This window comes from Podarcis bocagei (genome assembly GCF_964188305.1).
Source record: "Podarcis bocagei genome assembly, chromosome: 7".
Lineage (NCBI taxonomy): Eukaryota > Metazoa > Chordata > Lepidosauria > Squamata > Lacertidae > Podarcis > Podarcis bocagei.
This window is the reverse complement of record NC_138132.1, coordinates 6,554,465-6,573,618: the sequence shown is the minus strand read 5'-3', so window position 1 is coordinate 6,573,618 and position 19,154 is coordinate 6,554,465. Positions and strand designations below refer to the sequence as shown.

The window sequence follows — 19,154 nt, the reverse complement described above, 5'->3', positions numbered from 1 at the left end:
CCTGCGTTCAAAACCGACTCGTGAAACCTTCCATCCTGGTAACCTGATGGCTCTAAACATTTCTTGCAGGGAGAAAGAAACACAAAACCTTCCTTTCTTTTTTTGCAAAATGCTTCACTGCAAGAGAAAGCCCCTTCTCATCCTTTGCAAAACCTACCAACTTTTTATTGCGGGGGACAAAAATGATGGAAATTTGGGCACAGGAAAATAGACGGGTGAGAAAGCAACACCTCGATTCTTCCCTTCCACACTCCATATCGTGTTTCTGCCTTTAATGGCACAAAAGAGGGGTTTGCATTGTAGGTTGAAGGGGGGCAGAAAGATAAGAAAGGTGAAGGGAATAAATAACCCAGGATCAACACTGTGCCATATAGGAAAATCCCCCCACCCCAATTCCCCCACTTCTATCACTAAGAATCTGTAGCAGAGCTGTCCAGGATAAGGGAAGAGATTTATTTTTTATTCCAAAATTTTTTTTTGGGGGGTGTCATTGCAACGAAAGTCAAAGACAGGGGTATCAGACCCTCACTGCATATAATATAATGTCTCTCTCTCTCTCTCTCTCTCTCTCTCTCTCTCTCTCTCTCACACACACACACACACACACACACACACACAGTGTTTTCAACATACAGGTGACATCACAATGCGTTGCCATGGAAAACGACATTAAGTATTACAAGATCAAAGATGTTGAGGCAAAGTAGAGAGATGTATTCCTCGGTTTTTTTATGTGGCAAGGGGAAGAAATGAAGAAAAACAGAGGAATTGTCTATTTATTTGTGCGTTTTTCTTAACTGACTTTTTTTGAAAAAACTGAAGCATACACAATCCCCCTTTCACGAAAAATGCACAAAACCAGTGCAAATTCCCCATTTTCCAGCGCAACACATTCCCCCTTCTTTCCCACAATGTTCTAATAGCCCCCCTTTTTTTGTTTTCCAAAAGGAAGGTGTGGGGGGGGAATGTGAATATATTCCATACAAAGTTTTGTGGGTTTTTTTTAAAAAAACAAATCCTAAACACGTCCAGTTGGAATAAGGACAAATTCAGAGAAAAAAACGACACCATTATTATGGGGGGGGGGGAGAGAAAAAATTATATGCTCTCCTCTCACCTCAACACACAAACACACACAGCATGCCATGAAATAAATTTGATGCAAACACGTCCCTCTCTGGCCTTGGCGTAAGCAAAAAAATTATTCTAGTGGGGGGTAGAAAATAAATCCTGATCTATTCTCCCCCTCCCCTGCAGCCTCGAATTAACACGCACATCCTGCAGCCCCCTCTGTATGAATCAAATCCCCCCCCATTCACATATTTGAAGGAAAATGTATGCAAACGGCTAATTCCCTTTTACGACAAATATACAGAGATTTCCATCCCCCCTCCCTCCACCAGGCAAGGAAGGTTATACAGTTCACATTTCAAATACATACTTCCAGTTTCAAACCTTATTGCAGAACTGCAGTCTGTTGTTGGTGCATATATTGAAGGAATAATAAAAAACAAAACAAAATAAAATTGTGCCCTCCCCACCCCCACCCCTCCCAAGCCAGATGTATGTTCTAGGCTGTCAACAATTTTTTCTGGAGAGCTGCAGACCCAGCCACCCGACCACGTCTCCTGTTTCTCAGCCCCCTACCCCTATCTGACAGAGCTAGGAACGGGAGGGCTTAGGAAAAGGTACGCGTCTCTATGGCCCAGCCGCCTATTCCTTCAGCCCATCTCAATGGAAACCCTGGGCTGGATTTTTGTGAATGGAGGGTCACATGACCTAGACTCGGTTCTTTGTCCCTGTTTCTTGAATAAACAACAGGTGAACAGAGGGAAATTAATACATGTATAACAGACATAGAGATTTTTTTGTATCAAACTGTAAGGAGGAAAAATAAAAGAGAGACAAGGCAAATTTCATTTCCCACCCCCCACGCCACTCCTAGAACAACACCTCCAGGGCTGTAAAAAAAACGCAAAAAACCCCCCCAACAACACCCAGAAGCAATCCCAGATCCTTCCACTATGACACAGCCGGCTAAAAAGCCCCCCTCCCTTGCAGCCCCCCTCCCCACGCACCCAAAACTGACAGGCAAGAGAAGCCCACCGCCATGAATCTTCTAGATCCGCACCCTGCCTTTTTATGAATGAATCCAGATGCAAATGGCTTCGATTCACAAACAAATAGACCCCCCACCCTCTTTTTTTCCGGTGGGATTGAATCCCATTCATAAAAAAAAGAGAGACCCACCTTCGTCGTCTGAAGAAAACGAAGGACTCATTGAAAAAAACAAACCCAAAACCCACCACGTATATGGATGGAGGAATATCCTTTTTTTAAAAGAAGGAAAACACAGCTAAAGCTACCAAGCACCCGTTGTTGTTTTTTTAATAAAAAAGCAGAGATAAAAAGATTAATAAAATCAACCCACCCTCCGCTACCCTAGCAAAAAGGTTTTAAGAATATACAGATTTTTTTATGAATGGGGGTGATGTTTTCTTATCTTTTCCATCCACCTCGTCCATTGCTTAGCAAAGGTGGGGGGCTGTTAAAGCAACTCACGACATGCGGCCCCCCCTTGTGATTTCTAAATACACATATTCATATAATCGTATATTTGAAAAAAGCGAAATATTTAAAGAGGGAGGGGAAAGATATATAAATATATATATATATATAGCAGAAGAATGACTCACTGTGAATCGATGGCCGTTACAGCACGTTAGCTTCGCATATTCACGTTGATGGGACTGACTCTCTTTCCTCCTCCTCCCCCCCCCACGCCCTCCCCCATCAATTAGAATTTCATATGCATGCCCAGATATATGCATATATATGCATAGGTTGCAATTTATCATCGTAAAGAGGATGAAAAATTAGCAGCCATCTTCCACCCAGCTAGGACAAATTAGCATCGTTTCTAACAATTTCGGCCCCCCTCCATTTCCCCCCCTACCCACCTCTGCCTACTGTCCCCCCCTCCTCCCCAATCCATCTCGCCTCCTCCCTCCCTGCAGCTGTTAAGAATTGCCTGGTCCAAGGCTGATACTAACCAAAACCTGGGTGCAAGGACTGTGTGTCTCTTACACCGATGGTGAAGGCCAGGAGCTGGGGGTGGGGGCGGGAAGGGGGGGGGACAGAATCCAAAGATGAGAAAGGAAGAAGTAGACAGCGGTTTCCACCTGGTCCTAATGCCCTGGAATATTCTGAGAAGAGATCAAAAGGCGGGGGGGGGGGGGGAGAGAGAGAGAGAGAGAGAGAGAGAGAGAGAGAGAGAAAGGAAAATGTGAAAGAAATGTTATTCGCCCAATCATCTGTCCCTGGGGGGGTAAGGAAGGGCTTCACTTTGCCCTCTCTGGGAGATGTGCAAGAGAAGGGTTTGTGGCTGGCTGGATGTCAAAGCACACCTAAGTGCAAAGAGAAAACTTTGTTGTTGTTCGTTTCTGATATATTCGTCTATCTCATGGGTTTGACCAAACTGCGGGAGGCAGTGGAAGACAGGAGTGCCTGGCGTGCTCTGGTCCAGGGGGTCACGAAGAGTCGGACACGACTAAACGACTAAACAACAACAGCAAGCTCAGGGGTCAGCAAACTTTTTTCAGCAGACCTTGTGGGGGGCCGGACTATATTTTGAAAAATAATAATGAACGAATTCCTATGTCCCACAAATAACCCAGAGATGCATTTTAAATAAAAGGACACATTCTACTCATATAAAAACATGCTGATTCCTGGACCGTCCGCAGGCCGGATTTAGAAGGTGATTGAGACAGATCCAGTCCCTGGGCCTTAGTTTGCCTTGTTGTTGTTTAGTTGTTTAGTCGTGTCCGACTCTTCATGACCCCATGGACCAGAGCACGCCAGGCACTCCTGTCTTCCACTGCCTCCCGCAGTTTGGTCAAACTCATGCTGGTAGCTTCGAGAACACTATCCAACCATCTCGTCCTCTGTCGTCCCCTTCTCCTTGTGCCCTCCATCTTTCCCAACATCAGGCTCTTTTCCAGGGAGTCTTATCTTCTCATGAGGTGGCCAAAGTCTTGGAGCCTGAGCTTCAGGATCTGTCCTTCCAGTGAGCACTCAGGGCTGATTTCCTTCAGAATGGAGAGGTTTGATCTTCTTGCAGCCCATGGGACTCTCAAGAGTCTCCTCCAGCACCATAATTCAAAAGCGTCTATTCTTCAGTGATCAGCCTTCTTTATGGTCCAGCTCTCACTTCCCTACATCACTACTGGGAAAACCAGAGCTTTAACTATACGGACATTTGTTGGCAAGGTGATGGTCTATCTGTGCTTGCTGACCGGCAATCACAGCCCATCTGCTTCTGGGGTAACAGCTTTAGACACGCAATGTTGTGTGTAGATTTCTAGATCTGTATGAAAGAGGTGTGTGTGTGTGTGTGTGTGTGTGTGTGTGTGTGTAAAAGCATTCGCCAGACCGCTGCCCTCCAGATGTTTGAGGCTACAACTTCCATCAGCCTCAGCCAACATAGTGTGGGAGTTGGCTATGCTGGGAAAGAAAGAAAGAAAGAAAGAAAGAAAGAAAGAAAGAAAGAAAGAAAGAAAGAAAGAAAGACAAGCCCTGTTGGAAGAGGCCAATGGCCCACTTAGTCCAGGACCGTGTTCTCACAGTCGCCAACCAGATGCCAGCAGGAACCCCATAAGCAGGATTCGAACCCAAGATCCCTCTCTCCTCCTGTGGTTTCCAGCACCTGGGATTCAGCCACCTTTGCCAGTAGCCATAAATACCCCTCTCCTACATGAATCATTTTTTTTACCATAATATTTATTAATTTTCAATAGACATAACAAAAAAGAGAATATGCAACAACAACACAACAACAGCAACACAATAAAAAAGTGAAAAATAAGAAAAAAGAATAACAAACTTAACATACCTAAACAGAAAAAAAGAAACTCAGCCAATTAATTAAAATCCATTTTCATAAACATTTTAGTTGACTTCCTCTAATCTCCCCCATCTGAATTTCCTCTTAATTTGAATGTAGCAGTTTCCAATATCATTATTTCATAAAACAATATTACAGTCATATTCCAATTTCTTTACCTTTCTTATAGCACATTCTCTTATTTATACTTTTAAGTCTAATTTAGTCCTAAGCCTGATTGGTTCTTTCAAGTGGTTACATATCTTTAATATTAGGATATTTATTCAAATAGTCTTTAATTTCTCCTCCATGAATCTGGCCATCGCTGCTTCCTGTGGCAGGGAGTTCCATAGTTTAACTCTGTCTGCATGGATAAGTCCTCTCTTTTATCTGCCCTGCATAGGAGCCAAGTCCTAGGGGCCAAGACTCCCCCTCCCATAAAATATTTGAGCCAGGAGGGCCCGAAAATTGATAGGCATTGCCATTCAAATGGTGTGTCTTGTGATAGGTTATGTGGGGCAGGGGGTACCTCCCCCCCCCCAATATTTTATTAGCTGGCACCCCTGCTGCCCCGAATCTTCCAACACTTGGCTCCATCGGATATTCACAACTTGCAGCGTTACCAGTGTCTACCTAGTTTTTTTGTACAAACGGGTAAAGGGACCCCTGACCATTAGGTCCAGTTGTGGCTGACTCTGGGGTTGTGGCACTCATCTCACTTTACTGGCCAAACAGCGTACAGCTTCCTGGTCGTGTGGCCAGCATGACTAAGCCGCTTCTGGCAAACCAGAGCAGCGCATGGAAATGCTGTTTACCTTCCCGCCGGAGTGGTACCTATTTATCTACTTGCACTTTGATGTGCTTTCGAACTGCTAGGTTGGCAGGAGCAGGGACCGAGCAACGGGAGCTCACCCCATCACGGGGATACGAACCACCGACCTTCTGATCAGCAAATCCTAGGCTCTGTGGTTTAACCCACAGCGAAACTTGCATCCCTCACCTGTTATTTGAAGGGTCCCATACCCTGCAAATTTTACTCATGGGGAGCAGCTCCATCCCTTGACCATTTTGGCTGCCCTTCTCTGAAGAATGACATTATATTATCGGCAGATTTATGTTCAATTCCTTCCCCAGTGATCCCTAGCATGGAAGTTGCCTATTTCAGCGTCCCCACTGAGCAATCCACTACAGCTCCTATCCTATCTTCTGCAACGTTTGAACTCCAACTCCTACTGGCGCTGCTTGGCTTCTTCAGTGCAGCACATGGTTCAGCTATGGAACTCATTCCTTCAGGAGGTGGCGATATGGCCACCAACTTTAGCTGAGATTCCTGCATTGGACTAGATGACCAACTCTACAATTCTGTGATTCTATGCAGATGTTATGGCTTCAATACCAAGCCAGCTGTTTCCTTGGCTGAACATCTTGCTCGATGAAGAGCAAGACTCAAAAACCTGCCTGCTTTTATTTTGGTGACTCTTGAGCGGTCCTATTCAAGGGGCTTTGGATTTTTTTCCAGAACAAAAATGGTACTTTACTCTTTAGCCACGATTGCAAATAAAATCGACTCCTTCCCCTGATTAGCTGATCCCAAGAAAGCACTGCACTCCAGCAGCTGTGAACTTGTTGTTGTTGTTGTTGTTGTTGTTTAGTCGTGTCCGACTCTTCGTGACCCCCTGGACCAGAGCACGCCAGGCACTCCTGTCTTCCACTGCCTCCCACAGTTTGGTCAAACTCATGCTGGTAGCTTCAAGAACACTGTCCAACCATCTCGTCCTCCGTCATCCCCTTCTCCTTCTGCCCTCCATCTTTCCCAACATCAGGGTCTTTTCCAGGGAGTCTTCTCTTCTCATGAGGTGGCCAAAGTCTTGGAGCCTCAGCTTCAGGATCTGTCCTTCCAGTGAGCACTCAGGGCTGATTTCCTTCAGAATGGAGAGGTTTGATCTTCTTGCAGTCCATGGGACTCTCCAGAGTCTCCTCCAGCACCAGAATTCAAAGGCATCAATTCTTCAGCGATCAGCCTTCTTTATGGTCCAGCTTTCACTTCCATACATCACTACTGGGGAAACCATAGCTTTAACTATATGGGCCTTTGTTGGCAAGATGATGTCTCTGCTTTTTAAGATGCTGTCTAGATTGCTTCTCTCCCAAGAAGCAGGCGTCTTTTAATTTCGTGACTGCTCAATCAATACTGATGCTGGGCTGGGGCTGATGGGAGCTGGAGTCTTTGGGGTGCCATGGGTTCCCTGTCTCAGCCGGCTTTGGGTCATCTTGAAAATGCATTGCAATTTAGCCAACTTCCCCAATTCACTTAAGCTATTTGTTTGGTTGTACAGCAAGGTGATTTTAATTGACCATTTGTTTAAATCGGGCCCAATGCATGTTTTTCTTGGGGGGGGGGTGTTGGGGGTTAACCTTGTGACTCAAGAGAGCAACAATCCCATGCAGCATAGAATCATAGAGTTGGAAGAGACCACAAGGGCCATTGAGTCCAACCCCCTGCCAAGCAGGAAACACCATCAGAACACTCCTGACATATGGTTGTCAAGCCTCTGCTTAAAGACCTCCTAAGTAGGAGACTCCACCACACTCCTTGGCAGCAAATTCCACTGTCAAACAGCTCTTACTGTCAGGAAGTTCTTCCTAATGTTTAGGTGGAATCTTCTTTCTTGTAGTTTGGATCCATTGCTCCGTGTCCGCTTCTCTGGAGCAGCAGAAAACAACCTTTCTCCCTCCTCTATGTGACATCCTTTTATATATTTGAACATGGCTATCATATCACCCCTTAACCTCCTCTTCTCCAGGCTAAACATGCCCAGCTCCCTTAGCCGTTCCTCATAAGGCATCGTTTCCAGGCCTTTGACCATTTGGGTTGCCCTCCTCTGGACACGTCCCAGTTTGTCAGTGTCCTTCTTGAACTGTGGTGCCCAGAACTGGACACAGTACTCCAGGTGAGGTCTGACCAGAGCAGAATACAGTGGCACTATTACTTCCCTTGATCTAGATGCTATACTCCTATTGATGCAGCCCAGAATTGCATTGGCAACAAGACCCATTTTGCATCCTCCTTGGAATAACAGGTCTTGAATTGTCCAAGGAAAATGTAAAGGTATTTTTGTATGCCGCAACCGCTGCTTGAATTTTAATAGCCAAGAAGTGGAAAACACAAGCTGTGGAAGAATGGCAGATGAAGATGATGGACTCTATGGAGCTAGCTGACCTCGCTGGAAGAATCCGCGACCAGAAAGAAGAGGAGCATGAAGACGATTGGAAGAAATTTAAAGACTATTTCAATAAATATGGTAACATTAAAAATTAGAAGTTACCTGAAAGGACCAAATAGGCCTAGGATTAAATTAGGATTTAATTAAATAAATTTAGATTTAGAATGTTAAGAAAAGTTAAGAAATCTAATTGGAATATTGATTTTGAATAATGATACTGTATTGGAAAACTGCTACATTCAGTTACAAGGAAATTCAGATGGGAGGGACTAGAGGAAGTCAAGCGATATGTTTATGAGGTTGCAAGTTTAATTAATTAATCAATTTGTATTGTTTGTGTTTGCTGTTATATCTTTTGTTTTTATTCGCTTTATTTGTTTTATCTTTTTTATTTTTGTTTCAGTTGTTTTATAGTATGTGTTATATTTGTATGAAACTCAATAAACATTATTATTAAAAAAAAGAAAGACCCATTTTGCAAAGCCGGGCTTGCCACACCCGCGCGCAATTACGCACAGGATCGGTGGGCGGGGCTTTGAGGCAGCATTCTTACCAACCCCTCCCCCCGCAGGGGGGGAAAAGGGGCGGAGCGTCCGTTATATCCGTTGCGGCTCCGCCCACTCGTTCCATTTCCCCAGCTCCGTCCGGGAGCAGCCACAAAGCCAGGCGGTGAGTGGGAGGGGCCGCAATTTGGAGGAGGGGCCGGAGGGGGAGGGGCCAGCCCTGAGTGGGTGGGGCAAACTTGGAAACGGGTTTGGGTGGAGACCCGCACGTGGAGCACAGCTGGGGGCTGGGCGAAGGGCCAGTTGTGTTTCAGTTTGTTGATTTTACTCACTGAGTAGGCATCCCGCAGAGAGGTGGGGAGTAAAGCAAAATGCGCCCTTTTAAGCCTGTGAGTTGGATACAGTAAGAAGGGTTTCTGGAGGGATCATTCGTCTGAGCAAAACCCACGGAGGAGGGATCCAAGTGAAAAGGGAGCCAGTTCCAGTAAGGAAAGAGATCAGAAGAGGGGATTATTTAAAAAAAACTAAAACAAAAAAACTCAGTAAGATCCACTGAGCGTAAATCCAAGGAGGAGAGGCATTTATATTTTTTAAATCCATTAAGAAGTGATCCAAACGGGACAGCCACTTATTAAAAACTCGGGTGGGCAAGTTCTAGGGAGGACAGATGGAAAGGAGTTGCAAGTTTTTTGTAACCCAGTGAGTAGCACCCAAAGCTTGAAGGTTAGCGAATGGGATCCAGTTGGAAAGGATCCAATCAAGACTCGTGCTGTCGTCCCCCCTTCTAAGAATGGGATCTAGTGGAGGAAGGATCAGTGCTTAAGCAGGCCATTATAACAAACTCACTGAGAAGAGGATTTATTCGGGATGGCTCAGTGCGCGTACCTGAGAAGACTACAAATTAACCAGGAGGTGGCTTGAATATGAACAGTTCCCCCAAGGCTCCGCCACTGTAGGCAGAAAACTCAGGTGCTCCCAACCCCCCCCCCCAAAAAACCCAGCAACACCCCCTTCCTTCTTTGTAAGCATTAAGCCTTATTCTGTTCCCCCTGCAGAGGAATTTAGGAAACTGCCTTATGCCAAAGGCAGGCCATTGGGTCTGCCTAGCTTATTACTGTCAACACTGGCAGGCAGCAGCACCCCCAGGATTTCGGGGAAGGGGTGTCTTTCAGCCCCACCTGGAGATGCTTCTGGGATCTGAATCTGGAGCTTTCTTGTAGCTCTGGGAGAGCCCAGCTAGTAGAGCATGAGTCTCTTGATCTCAGGGTTGTGGGTTTGAGCCCCACGTCGGGTGAAAGACCCCTGGACTTGTTCACCCTTGCGGTCCCTTCAAACTCTACCATTTTATGACTCTGCCTGCAGAGCAAATACTGCACCCCTGAGCCGATGGCCCGTCCCCCAAAAGAAAAGGATCTAGGAAGACATGCAGTTCTCAGCCAACCCTCTGGAGGCCATTCTCATCTTCTGAGATGGCAGGTTGACGGCTTCCCTTTTTAACTGGCCCCGATCCTCTGCTTTTAAGCATCCGCCTGAAGCACAGACACTTAGGAAGTGGAGCTTCTCGAGGGAGAAAGCGCATGGCAAGATCCCGTTAAAAGCACAGGAACCTGCGGCACTGAGCCACTTTAGATGGCCCCTCAAATAGTCTACTGCCCACCTAGCAGTTCGAAAGCACATCAAAGTGCTAGTAGATAAATAGGTACCGCTCTGGCGGGAAGGTAAACGCCGTTTCCGTGCGTTGCTCTGGTTCGCCAGAAGCGGCTTAGTCATGCTGGTCACATGACCCGGAAGCTGTACGCTGGCTCCCTTGGCCAATAAAGCGAGATGAGCGCCGCAACCCCAGAGTCGGACACGACTGGACCTAATGGTCAGGGGTCCCTTTACCTTTTACAAATAGCCTGCAGTTTGTTAAGGGTGCCGACTGTCGCTGTGAGTCCCCCATCCGCCTCAGAGAGTGGTTCACCTCATCCCAGGTAATTTGGGGAATCGTAGCTGCTTTAAAACAGGAAGTGACCAATGCGCAGAGGAGAACGCTACCATAGGCTACTGGTCACATGGCTGCGTTCTACCTCCAACTGTCAGGGCTGTTACACCTCTGAATACCAGTTGCTGGCAATGGCAAACTGGCCTGTGGCAGCGGATAGTCATGTGGTGTAGTGGTTCAGAGTGGTAGACTCGTAATCTGGGGAGCCGGGTTCGCGTCTCCGCTCCTCCCCATGCAGCTGCTGGGTGACCTTGGGCCAGTCACACTTCTCTGAAGTCTCTCAGCCCCACTCACCACTCACTACCTGTGGGGGAGGAAGGGAAAGGAGATTGTTAGCCGCTTTGAGACTCCTTAGGGTAGTGATAAAGTGGGATATCAAATCCAAACTCTTTTTCTTCTCTTCAGGGTGCTGGGCTGCCCACATGTTCTGCGCTCAGGCAAAATTGGGTCATCCTCCATGAACCTGCTCATGTGTCTCTGTCTCCATCACGCTCCTTGCATCACCTCCCCTAGCCACTGCCTCCTCCTCATCCTCCTCCTCACACTGGACTTTTTTATTATTATTCCTAGGATGACTGTATATAATGGGCAATGTCCAATCAGAAGCCACACAAGAATCAGAGACTGCCAAAGACGGGGAGGAGAAAGGCAACCCGGACAGGAGCAAGCCAGACCGGGGTGCGAGCGGCGCTAAGCATGAATTGGGGAGCCGCCCCCCGGGTCTCCAGGCCCCTGAGCAGAAAGCTACCAGTCAGCTGCTGAGCACCGAGCCAGGGGCAGGGGACAGGCCGGCGGGGGCTGCTGCGGAGATGGGGAAGAATCATTCCAAGAAATCGAAGCTGAAGCTCTCCTCCATGTGGGCGCAGAACACAGCCAGTGGCGGGATCAAAGAGGGCAGCCTCTGCGACAAGGACCCAGGGGTGGAGAAGCGGGGGCTGGCTTGCCTGAGCAGGGCGGACCTCCAGAGCAGGCCGAGCTCAGCGCCCGCCCCGCCGGAGGACCCCAAGGGGCCGAAAGCGTCTCTGAGGCCTCCCCCAGCGCTGCCCTCTGACCCCAGGGACTTGGGGGCCAAGCGAGCACCGGCAAAGGGGAAGGGCAAGGCAGAGAACGTTCCTCAGGCCAGGGGCATGGGCGGCCTCCTGCTGCAGCCCGAGAAGCTGGTGGAGCTGGGCCCGGCGGCTGAGGCGCCCCCGGACGTGGCGGAAATGGAGGTCTGCTGGACCCAGCACATCAAAGCCAGCGCCAAGGAGCACTTTGAAAACAAGGAGCGGGTGCTGGAGTCGGCTCCCTCGGCCAAGAAGCAGGCAACGGGCCCGGCACACGGCGCCGAACCTCTAAGGGGGGCCGAGGATGTGGCGGTGGCCGCGGCGGCAGGGCCTTGGCCTCTGAATGAGAAAAGCGCCAGCCGCTCAGCTGTGTCCGGCTGTGTGGCTCCACCTGGAGGGAAGAAGGCTCTTCTGTCGTGGGGGTCCGGGCAGAAGGAGAAAGAGAGTCCCGGACAGCGGGACAGCGCCCCTGGCAGCGACGGAGACTCCCGGGGCCTGGCCCTTGCCTCCCAGTTGCCTGCGGATTGCTCTGAGACACCGGGCAGCCCCGGGGAGAAGGCCCAAGGCTCAGGGAGCGAGGCGAAGGCCGGGGCAAAGGGCGAGGCTCTGGGAGCGGAAGGGGTCAACTCGGAGACCATGCAAGAGCTGCTGGAGAAAGGCCTCAACTTCCTGTACAAAGTGACCATCCAGCCGGGGCAGTGGCCGCCCAGCATCAAGGCGGTCAAGCAGAAAGCGGGCGTCATTTCCTCCGGCATCTCCTACGCTGACGTCCTCAAGCAGTGCCCTCAGAAGAAGGCGCCCGCTGGCACTGCCCCGGCGCTGCCGAAAGCCCTGCACCACCTCACCGCGGCGGGCAAGAAGCTGCCGTCCTTCAAAGGGCTGGAGAGGAGCAACCCTGAGGACTTCTCCTCGCTCAGCCAGCTGTTCCTGGAGCACTTCAAGAAGGTCACCCCCAAAGAGCCCGCTGCCCCCCACGCCCCCAGCCAGCAAGTAGTCACCTTCTTTGAGGAGCTGTCCACCGGCAACACCAAGCGGCCGGAGTGGCAAAGGCCCCGGCCGCCCACTCCCTACCCCCAGCGCCGCAAAGGGCAGGGCCGGAAGCTGCCCAAGTTTGGAACGGCCGTGTCCCAGGTCGTGGCCTTCCTGGGGAGCGACCCCAAGTGCGATTGGTTTGTTCACGACGACGGCCAGGTGTCTCTGGATGAGGCCGCGGCGGGAGCTGAAGACGGGGGCAGGGACTGCGCCGACCCACCCAGCCCTGGCGAGAAAGGGGCCGAGGCGATGGGCTCCCCTCAGCCCGTTGTGGCTCTCTTGGCAGAGCACGAAGCACCCGGGGAGGCTGACGAGGCTGCCCAGAGGTCGCGGAGAAGGCTGCAGGGCCTGGAAGGGGTTGCCAAGGAAACGGGCCCAGCGAAGCCACCCGCCTGTAATGCTGTCCGGGGCGGCCATTCTCCGCTGGCCGTTCCTCCGTTCCCTCAAAAGGAAGACCAGCCCCCGGCGTCCCTGCTAGGCCCGAGGCCTTGCTCTCCCGGGGAGGTGCTGGAGGCCCCCAGTCCAGCCGCCTCTGCCCGGTGCGCCCCCGTGAGACTGATTCCCGAACAGAAGGTGCTGGCTGCAGCCCAGGCGAGGCCCAAGATCCGGAAACAAGGCCCGTCCGCCGCAAAGTCCAAAGAGAAACTCAAAACTTCAGGGCAGCCCAAAGTGAAAGCGCCCAAGGGGAAGGGGCAGAAGCAGTGGCCCCGAGGCTACGGGATGAGCTCCCTGAGGCTAGAGGGTGCCCCCCTCTTCCCGCCTTTCGAAAACGTCGCCAGGCCGTTTTATTTTGGCGAGCCTTTGGTGAGTCTCATGGATTTGGCTGCTCTTTGTTTGGTTCATTGCCGGCTGCTACCCACTCTCTTCATTCCTTCTTGCTGTTAATGACCTGTTATGTGTCTTTACATCCTTTCCAACCTGGTTTTGGAACAAGCAAAGCCTTGGGTATCTTGAGGCACTGGTCTTCAACTGGTGGGTCTGGTCGAAGGTGGGTCGCAATGGGAGCACAACCACCATGCATATATACAGTAAAAGGTTAAGAAATGAGTCTCCAGAGGCATGTTTGGGTTGGAAATGGGTCCTGGGTCTGAAAAGGTTGAGGATGCCTGCCCAGGGGTGTGATATATCTCGGTTGCCCCAGCCACTCTGGGTAGCTCCACCCTCCAAATAAAAACACAGTGAGAAATCGAACATTAAAAGCTTCCCTAAACAGGACTGCCTTCAGATGCCTTCTAAAAGTCAGATAGCTGTTTATTTGCTTACATCTGACGGGAGGGCGTTCCAGAAGGCGGGCGCCACCACCGAGAAGGCCCTCTGCCTGGCTCCCTATAACCTCACTTCTCGCAAGAAGGGAACCACCAGAAGGCCCTCGGAGCTGGACCTCAGTGTCTGGGCTGAACATTGGGGGTGGAGATGCTCCTTCAGGTATACAGGGCCAGGCAGGGGTCCTTGTTAGGTCTACGAGGCATCTTTTCCCAAAACCACACCCACCTGCCCCACACCGAACATCATGTGACATTGCATGTGGGGCAGATAAAGGCATGGATGAGATTGGGAACCCCTTAGCACAGCGGTTCTCAACCTGTGGGTCCCCAGATGTTGTTGGACTACAACTCCCATCATCCCTGAGCTCTGGCCTTGCTAGCTAGGGGTGATGGGAGTTGTAGTTCAACAACGTCTGGGGACCCACAGGTTGAGAAAGGCTGCCTTAGCAGAATGGGGCTGGCTCTAGGTCCTGATCCGTTGTTGGGCACTGGGAGGGAGCAGCTTCGAAGAGCCAGACGGGCTTCAGAGGGGTTCTCTCACAGTGCCAGTCAGCTGATTGGCGGGGTGAGGAGCTGCCTTGGAAGCAATGTGTTCATTGCTGCTGCCAGCGCACGTTCAAAGGAGCTGGTTCTTGGTACCCATCAGCTGATGGGCACCAAGAAGAGACCCATTGAAGATATCACCTGACCTCATAATGATGTCAGGTAGGGTTGCCATCCCTCCAGGTCTGACCTGAAGTCTCCAGGTTTTCCTGGCCCCCTCCGGGGAGGAGGCAGGCAGAGGGCTGGAATCTCCAGGTGGGTGGGAGTGTCTTTAATAATAAAGAAGAATTATTAAGAAGACTGTGCATGTAGCTTGCATGCTTCAGCCCAGCTTCAAATTACAGTGGTGCCTCGCAAGACGAAAAGAATCCGTTCTGTGAGTCTCTTCGTCTAGCGGTTTTTTCGTCTTGCGAAGCAAGCCCATTGACGGATTAGCGAATTAGCGCTATTAGCGGCTTTTAGCGGCTTATCTGCTGATCGGATCAGCTGATAAGCGGCTTAGCGGCTTAGAAAAAGGGGGGGAAAGGAAAAACAACAACGCAGGAACTCGCAAGACATTGTCGTCTTGCGAAGCAAGCCCATAGGAGATTCGTTTTGCAAAGCACCTCCAAAACGGAAAACTCTTTCGTCTAGCGAGTTTTCCGTCTTGCGAGGCATTCGTCTTGCGGGGCACCACTGTATAGCACAGACACTCTGTGGTGGAGTCTGACCTCCTCCACTCTCCCAATTAACCTCCATCTCCAGGGCTGGCCTGCCTGACATCACCAGGGGCCTTTCCCCATGACATCACCAGGTCTCAGATTTGGGCCGTGAAATCTCAGGGTCTGGAATGCTCCTGACCTGCACTTTAAGTGCCATCGACCATAGTCTCCTGGAGTGGCTGTCTCTGAGTTGAGGGTGGGTGGCACCACTTTGCAGTGGATCTTGTCCTACTTGGATGGTTGTTTCCAGAGAATGATAATGATGATGATGATGATAATATATTATTTATACCCCGCCCATCTGGCTGGGCTTCTCCAGCCACTCTGGGCGGCTTCCAACAAAACACTAAAATACAACAACCTATTAAACATTCAAAGCTTCCCTAAACAGGGCTGCCTTCAGATGTCTTCTAAAAGTCTGGTAGTTGTTGTTCTCTTTGGCATCTGGTGGGAGGGCGTTCCACAGGGCGGGTGCCACTACCAAGAAGGCCCTGTCTGGTTCCCTGTAACTTGGCTTCTCACAGGGAGGGAGCTGCCAGAAGGCCCTCAGAGCTGGACCTCAGTGTCCGGGCAGAACGATGGGGGTGGACACGCACCTTCAGGTATACAGGACTGAGGCCATTTAGGGCTTTAAAGGTCAGCACCAACACTTTGAATCATGCTCAGAAACGTACTGGGAGCCAATGCAGATCTCTCAGAACCGGTGTTATGTGGTCCTGGCGGGACTTTGAACTTGGGTATCCATAGGGCCACTTTATTCCACATGAAGCTGGCCATCACCAGAGCCCCCCTGAAGTATAGGTGGAGACGCTCCTTCAGATATACTGGACGTGCTCTTTGGCCCTATGGAGCCTTCAATGTGGGGCTCTTCAGGGTCCCATTTTAATCCCTAACATCTACACGAAACCACAGAGCTGGATTATCTGGAGTCTGTGGTCAGCAATATGCGGAAGACACACAGCTCCACTTTACACATGCAGGTTTGGCAGTGGATGTGCTGGACCGTTGTCTTGCCTTGATAAGAGCCCAAAAATTGAAGCTCTATCCAGATAAGGCTGAGGCTCTTTTAGTGGGAAGTTCCATAGACTGGACGGCTGGGAGGTTGCCTGCTTTTGATGGGGTTCCACTTCCTCTGAAGGACCTGGTAGCTTGGGGGGCACTTCTGAATTTTTCGCTGTTGCTTGAGTCTCAAGTGGTGTCAGTGGCGCAGAGTACCATCCATCAGCTTCGGCTGGTGGCCCAACTGTGCCCCTATCTGGACAGGGATAGTTTGCCTTCTGTCATCTATGCTCTGGTAACCTCTAGGTTAGATTACTGCAACACGTTATACGTAGGGCTGCCTCTGAAGACGGTCCGGAAATTTCAGCTGGTGCAGAATTCAGCGGCCAGGCTGAAGACGGTTTGAGCATATTACTCCGATCCTGGTCCAACTGCGCTGGCCGATTAGTTTCCGGTCCCAATTCAAAGTGCTGTTTTTGACCTCTAAAGCCTTAAACAGTTCAGGACCTCAAGGACCACCTCCCCTGATATGAAACTACCTGGACCCTGAGATCATCACGAGCCCCTTCTCCATGAGGGGTCTCGAGAGTGACGTGAGAAAGGGCCTTTTCTGTGGTGGCTCCCAACTTGTGTGGAATGCTCTCCCTGACACCTTTGTTACATATCTTTAGGTGCCAGGCCTTGGGCTGATTGACACTCTATGGCCTTTTAACTGTGCCTGTTAGGAGCAGGGCTTTATTGATTTGTTTGCTTGCTTTTTGTATATTTTTGTTTTCATGTTGCATTTTTTATGTTGTAAACCATCCTGCGATCTTCAGATGAAGAGTGGTATACGAATGTAAATCATCATCATCATCCAGACTGGACTTTCCAGTAAACTGTTTTGAGCATAGGAAATATGATGTGGAAACGTTTTAAGCAAATAAAATCACTGTATGTCCAGGAAACGCCCCCTCCCCTGGAGAAACCCGCCAGCATTGACGAGGATGCAGCTTCCGCCCCGACTGGTCCAGACCCTGGCGGAGAGGCGAACGGATCCCCCCCACACCACTGGCCGGCTTTCCAGGTGGCAGAATCATGTTCCAGGAAGTGCTACTGCAAACACCAGGAGCAGAGGAAACTGCCCCAGAACATCGTAACTTGGTGAGCAGACTGAAGCCTCGAGTGCGAACCTCGAGCAGCTGGTCACAAAACAAACTTTGGGGGCAGGGGGAGTTATTATTACTATTTTTATTACTATTATTAGCATTAGCACTCTACATCTTTATCCCCAAAGGCTCCTAGACTGGCTTCCATATAGCCAATTAAAACAAGACAGTCCCCTGCCCCACAGGCTTACAGTAAAAAAAAACCAAGGAGAAAGGGACAGGGAGAAAAGAGTGGGTGGAAATCCAACTCAGGCACCAATTCTTAAAGAGGCACTTGCATGCTGCAAATGCTCTTAACTGCCCTGGCTGCTCCTGAAGTATCTTGGGAACTGTAGTTTGAGGAGGGTGCTAAGAATTGTTGGATTCCCATTGCCCTCCAAAGACTACAGTTCCCATGATTCCCTGGGAAGTCAGAATGACCCAAACCAGCTTTTTAGTGTGTGGTGTAGCTATGCCTGGAACATAATAATAATAGTAGTAGTAATAAAATAATAATTTATTATTTATACCCTGCCCATCTGGCTGGGTTTCCCCAGCCACTCTGGGCTGCTTCCAGAATGTTAAAATACAATGATTCATCAAATATTAAAAGCTTCCCTAAACAGGGCTGCCTTCAGATGTCTTCTAAATAGTTGTTTATTTCCTTGATATCTGGTGGGAGGACGTTCCACAGGGCGGGCGCCACTACCAAGAAGGCCCTCTGCCTGGTTCCCTGTAGCTTTGCTTCTCGCAATGAGGGAACCGCCAGAAGCTCCTTGGAGCTAGACTTCAGTGTCTGGGCTGAACGATGGGGGTGGAGACGCTCCTTCAGGTATACTGGGCCGAGGCTGTTTAGTTGAGAGCGATAAGCTGTGTGCTAAAAAGGCCAGTTGTCTCCTGACCCAGATTATCCCGTGCAGTCCTACCTAGCATGCCACACCCAGGCAGCAGGGGCTGCAGAACTCTGTTTCTCAAAGGCAGAGACTAGCTGTGCTGACTGCGTCTGATGGGAACTGAACATCCCAAGTACTAAAGGTTTTTATTCTCGCATGTAAATTTCTTGTTGTTTAGTCGTGTCCGACTCTAATCCGTTGAGGCTCATCCTGGGTATTCTTTGACCAGCTGCCCTTTCGCAGTTGCATTTCAATCAAGCCATTGTAAGAGGCCTAACTCTGCAAAGCTCCACCCAGCTCACCTATGCTTCTGTTCTCCTCCCCGTTTTACAGGCTCAATCCTTCCACCAACCATCTGACCGAACCACCCTGGGTCGCCACTGCCATGCTGGCCGTCTCGCTTGTTGCCGGGACCAAGTTCTGCCTGGACTCTTATGAACAGCAGCACATTGCCAATGAGGACTGAACCCCCTTCCCCAGGCTTCTGCAAAAAATAAACCCTGTACATCACACCAGCTTGGCCTGTGGCTTCGTTTCGTGTGGCGGGGGTTCCCTGCAGTCTGCTGGGACTTCTCCTCGAGACCTGAAATTGGAATCAAACGGGTTTCCAGTTGTGCAGATGGGTTTGGAAACGGGCCACTTTAGAGCTCTGGGGATTGTCGGGTAGATAGCACCTGTGCATACGAGCCCAGCAGAGGCAGCGAAAGTCATATGGCTGGCGTACAACAGAGACCAGCAAGAATGGGGATCTGTCCATTACTGTGCCCAGGCAAGAGGATGACAAGTCCCTATGAATCACCTCTGGAACTCCACGGGCTGCCAGCCCTGTGGATTCTATTGGTTCTCCTGGAACTGTTACTAGCTGCAGGGAGTTCTGGGCCAACTATGATAAGTACCAGAGGTGGCCTTCCAGGTGCTGTTGTGACTCCCATCTTCCCTGCCCACTGGTCCT

General features: G+C 50.0%; 2 protein-coding genes across 6 annotated transcripts in view; one reads left to right on the top strand and one right to left on the bottom strand.

Annotated features, from left to right (window-relative positions):
- The window catches only part of SPRED3 (sprouty related EVH1 domain containing 3), a 39,646-nt gene extending 36,536 nt beyond the window's left edge, over nucleotides 1-3,110 (bottom strand). Inside the window, exon 1 of one of the 4 annotated variants that reach the window (XM_081200500.1) lies at nucleotides 3,054-3,110. The gene's annotated coding sequence lies outside the window, so the exon portion shown is untranslated. The other 3 variants (XM_081200501.1, XM_081200503.1, XM_081200502.1) reach the window with 3 other exon arrangements.
- A 5,555-nt stretch (nucleotides 3,111-8,665) lies between these two features.
- Nucleotides 8,666-18,717, top strand: GGN (gametogenetin). 2 transcript variants are annotated; one of them, XM_081200244.1, is made up of 4 exons: nucleotides 8,666-8,778; nucleotides 11,167-13,478; nucleotides 17,126-17,325; nucleotides 18,536-18,717. In XM_081200244.1, exons 2-4 carry the CDS (start codon nucleotides 11,181-11,183, stop codon nucleotides 18,666-18,668), a joined length of 2,631 nt encoding a protein of 876 aa, XP_081056370.1. In that variant the 5' UTR covers nucleotides 8,666-8,778; nucleotides 11,167-11,180; the 3' UTR covers nucleotides 18,669-18,717. The 2 variants fall into 2 exon arrangements, with proteins under 2 accessions (XP_081056370.1, XP_081056369.1); XM_081200243.1 differs by lacking the exon at nucleotides 8,666-8,778 and adding an exon at nucleotides 8,844-9,581.
- The last annotated feature ends 437 nt before the right edge of the window (nucleotides 18,718-19,154 follow it).

Excerpts from the sequence above, each read along its gene's own strand:
- GGN (XM_081200244.1), top strand. The coding sequence starts at position 11,181 with ATGGGCAATGTCCAATCAGAAGCCACACAAGAATCAGAGACTGCCAAA. Across the intron at positions 13,479-17,125 it reads TTTATTTTGGCGAGCCTTTG|GAAACGCCCCCTCCCCTGGA; the intron begins GTGAGTCTCATG and ends CTGTATGTCCAG. Across the intron at positions 17,326-18,535 it reads CCCCAGAACATCGTAACTTG|GCTCAATCCTTCCACCAACC; the intron begins GTGAGCAGACTG and ends CCCGTTTTACAG.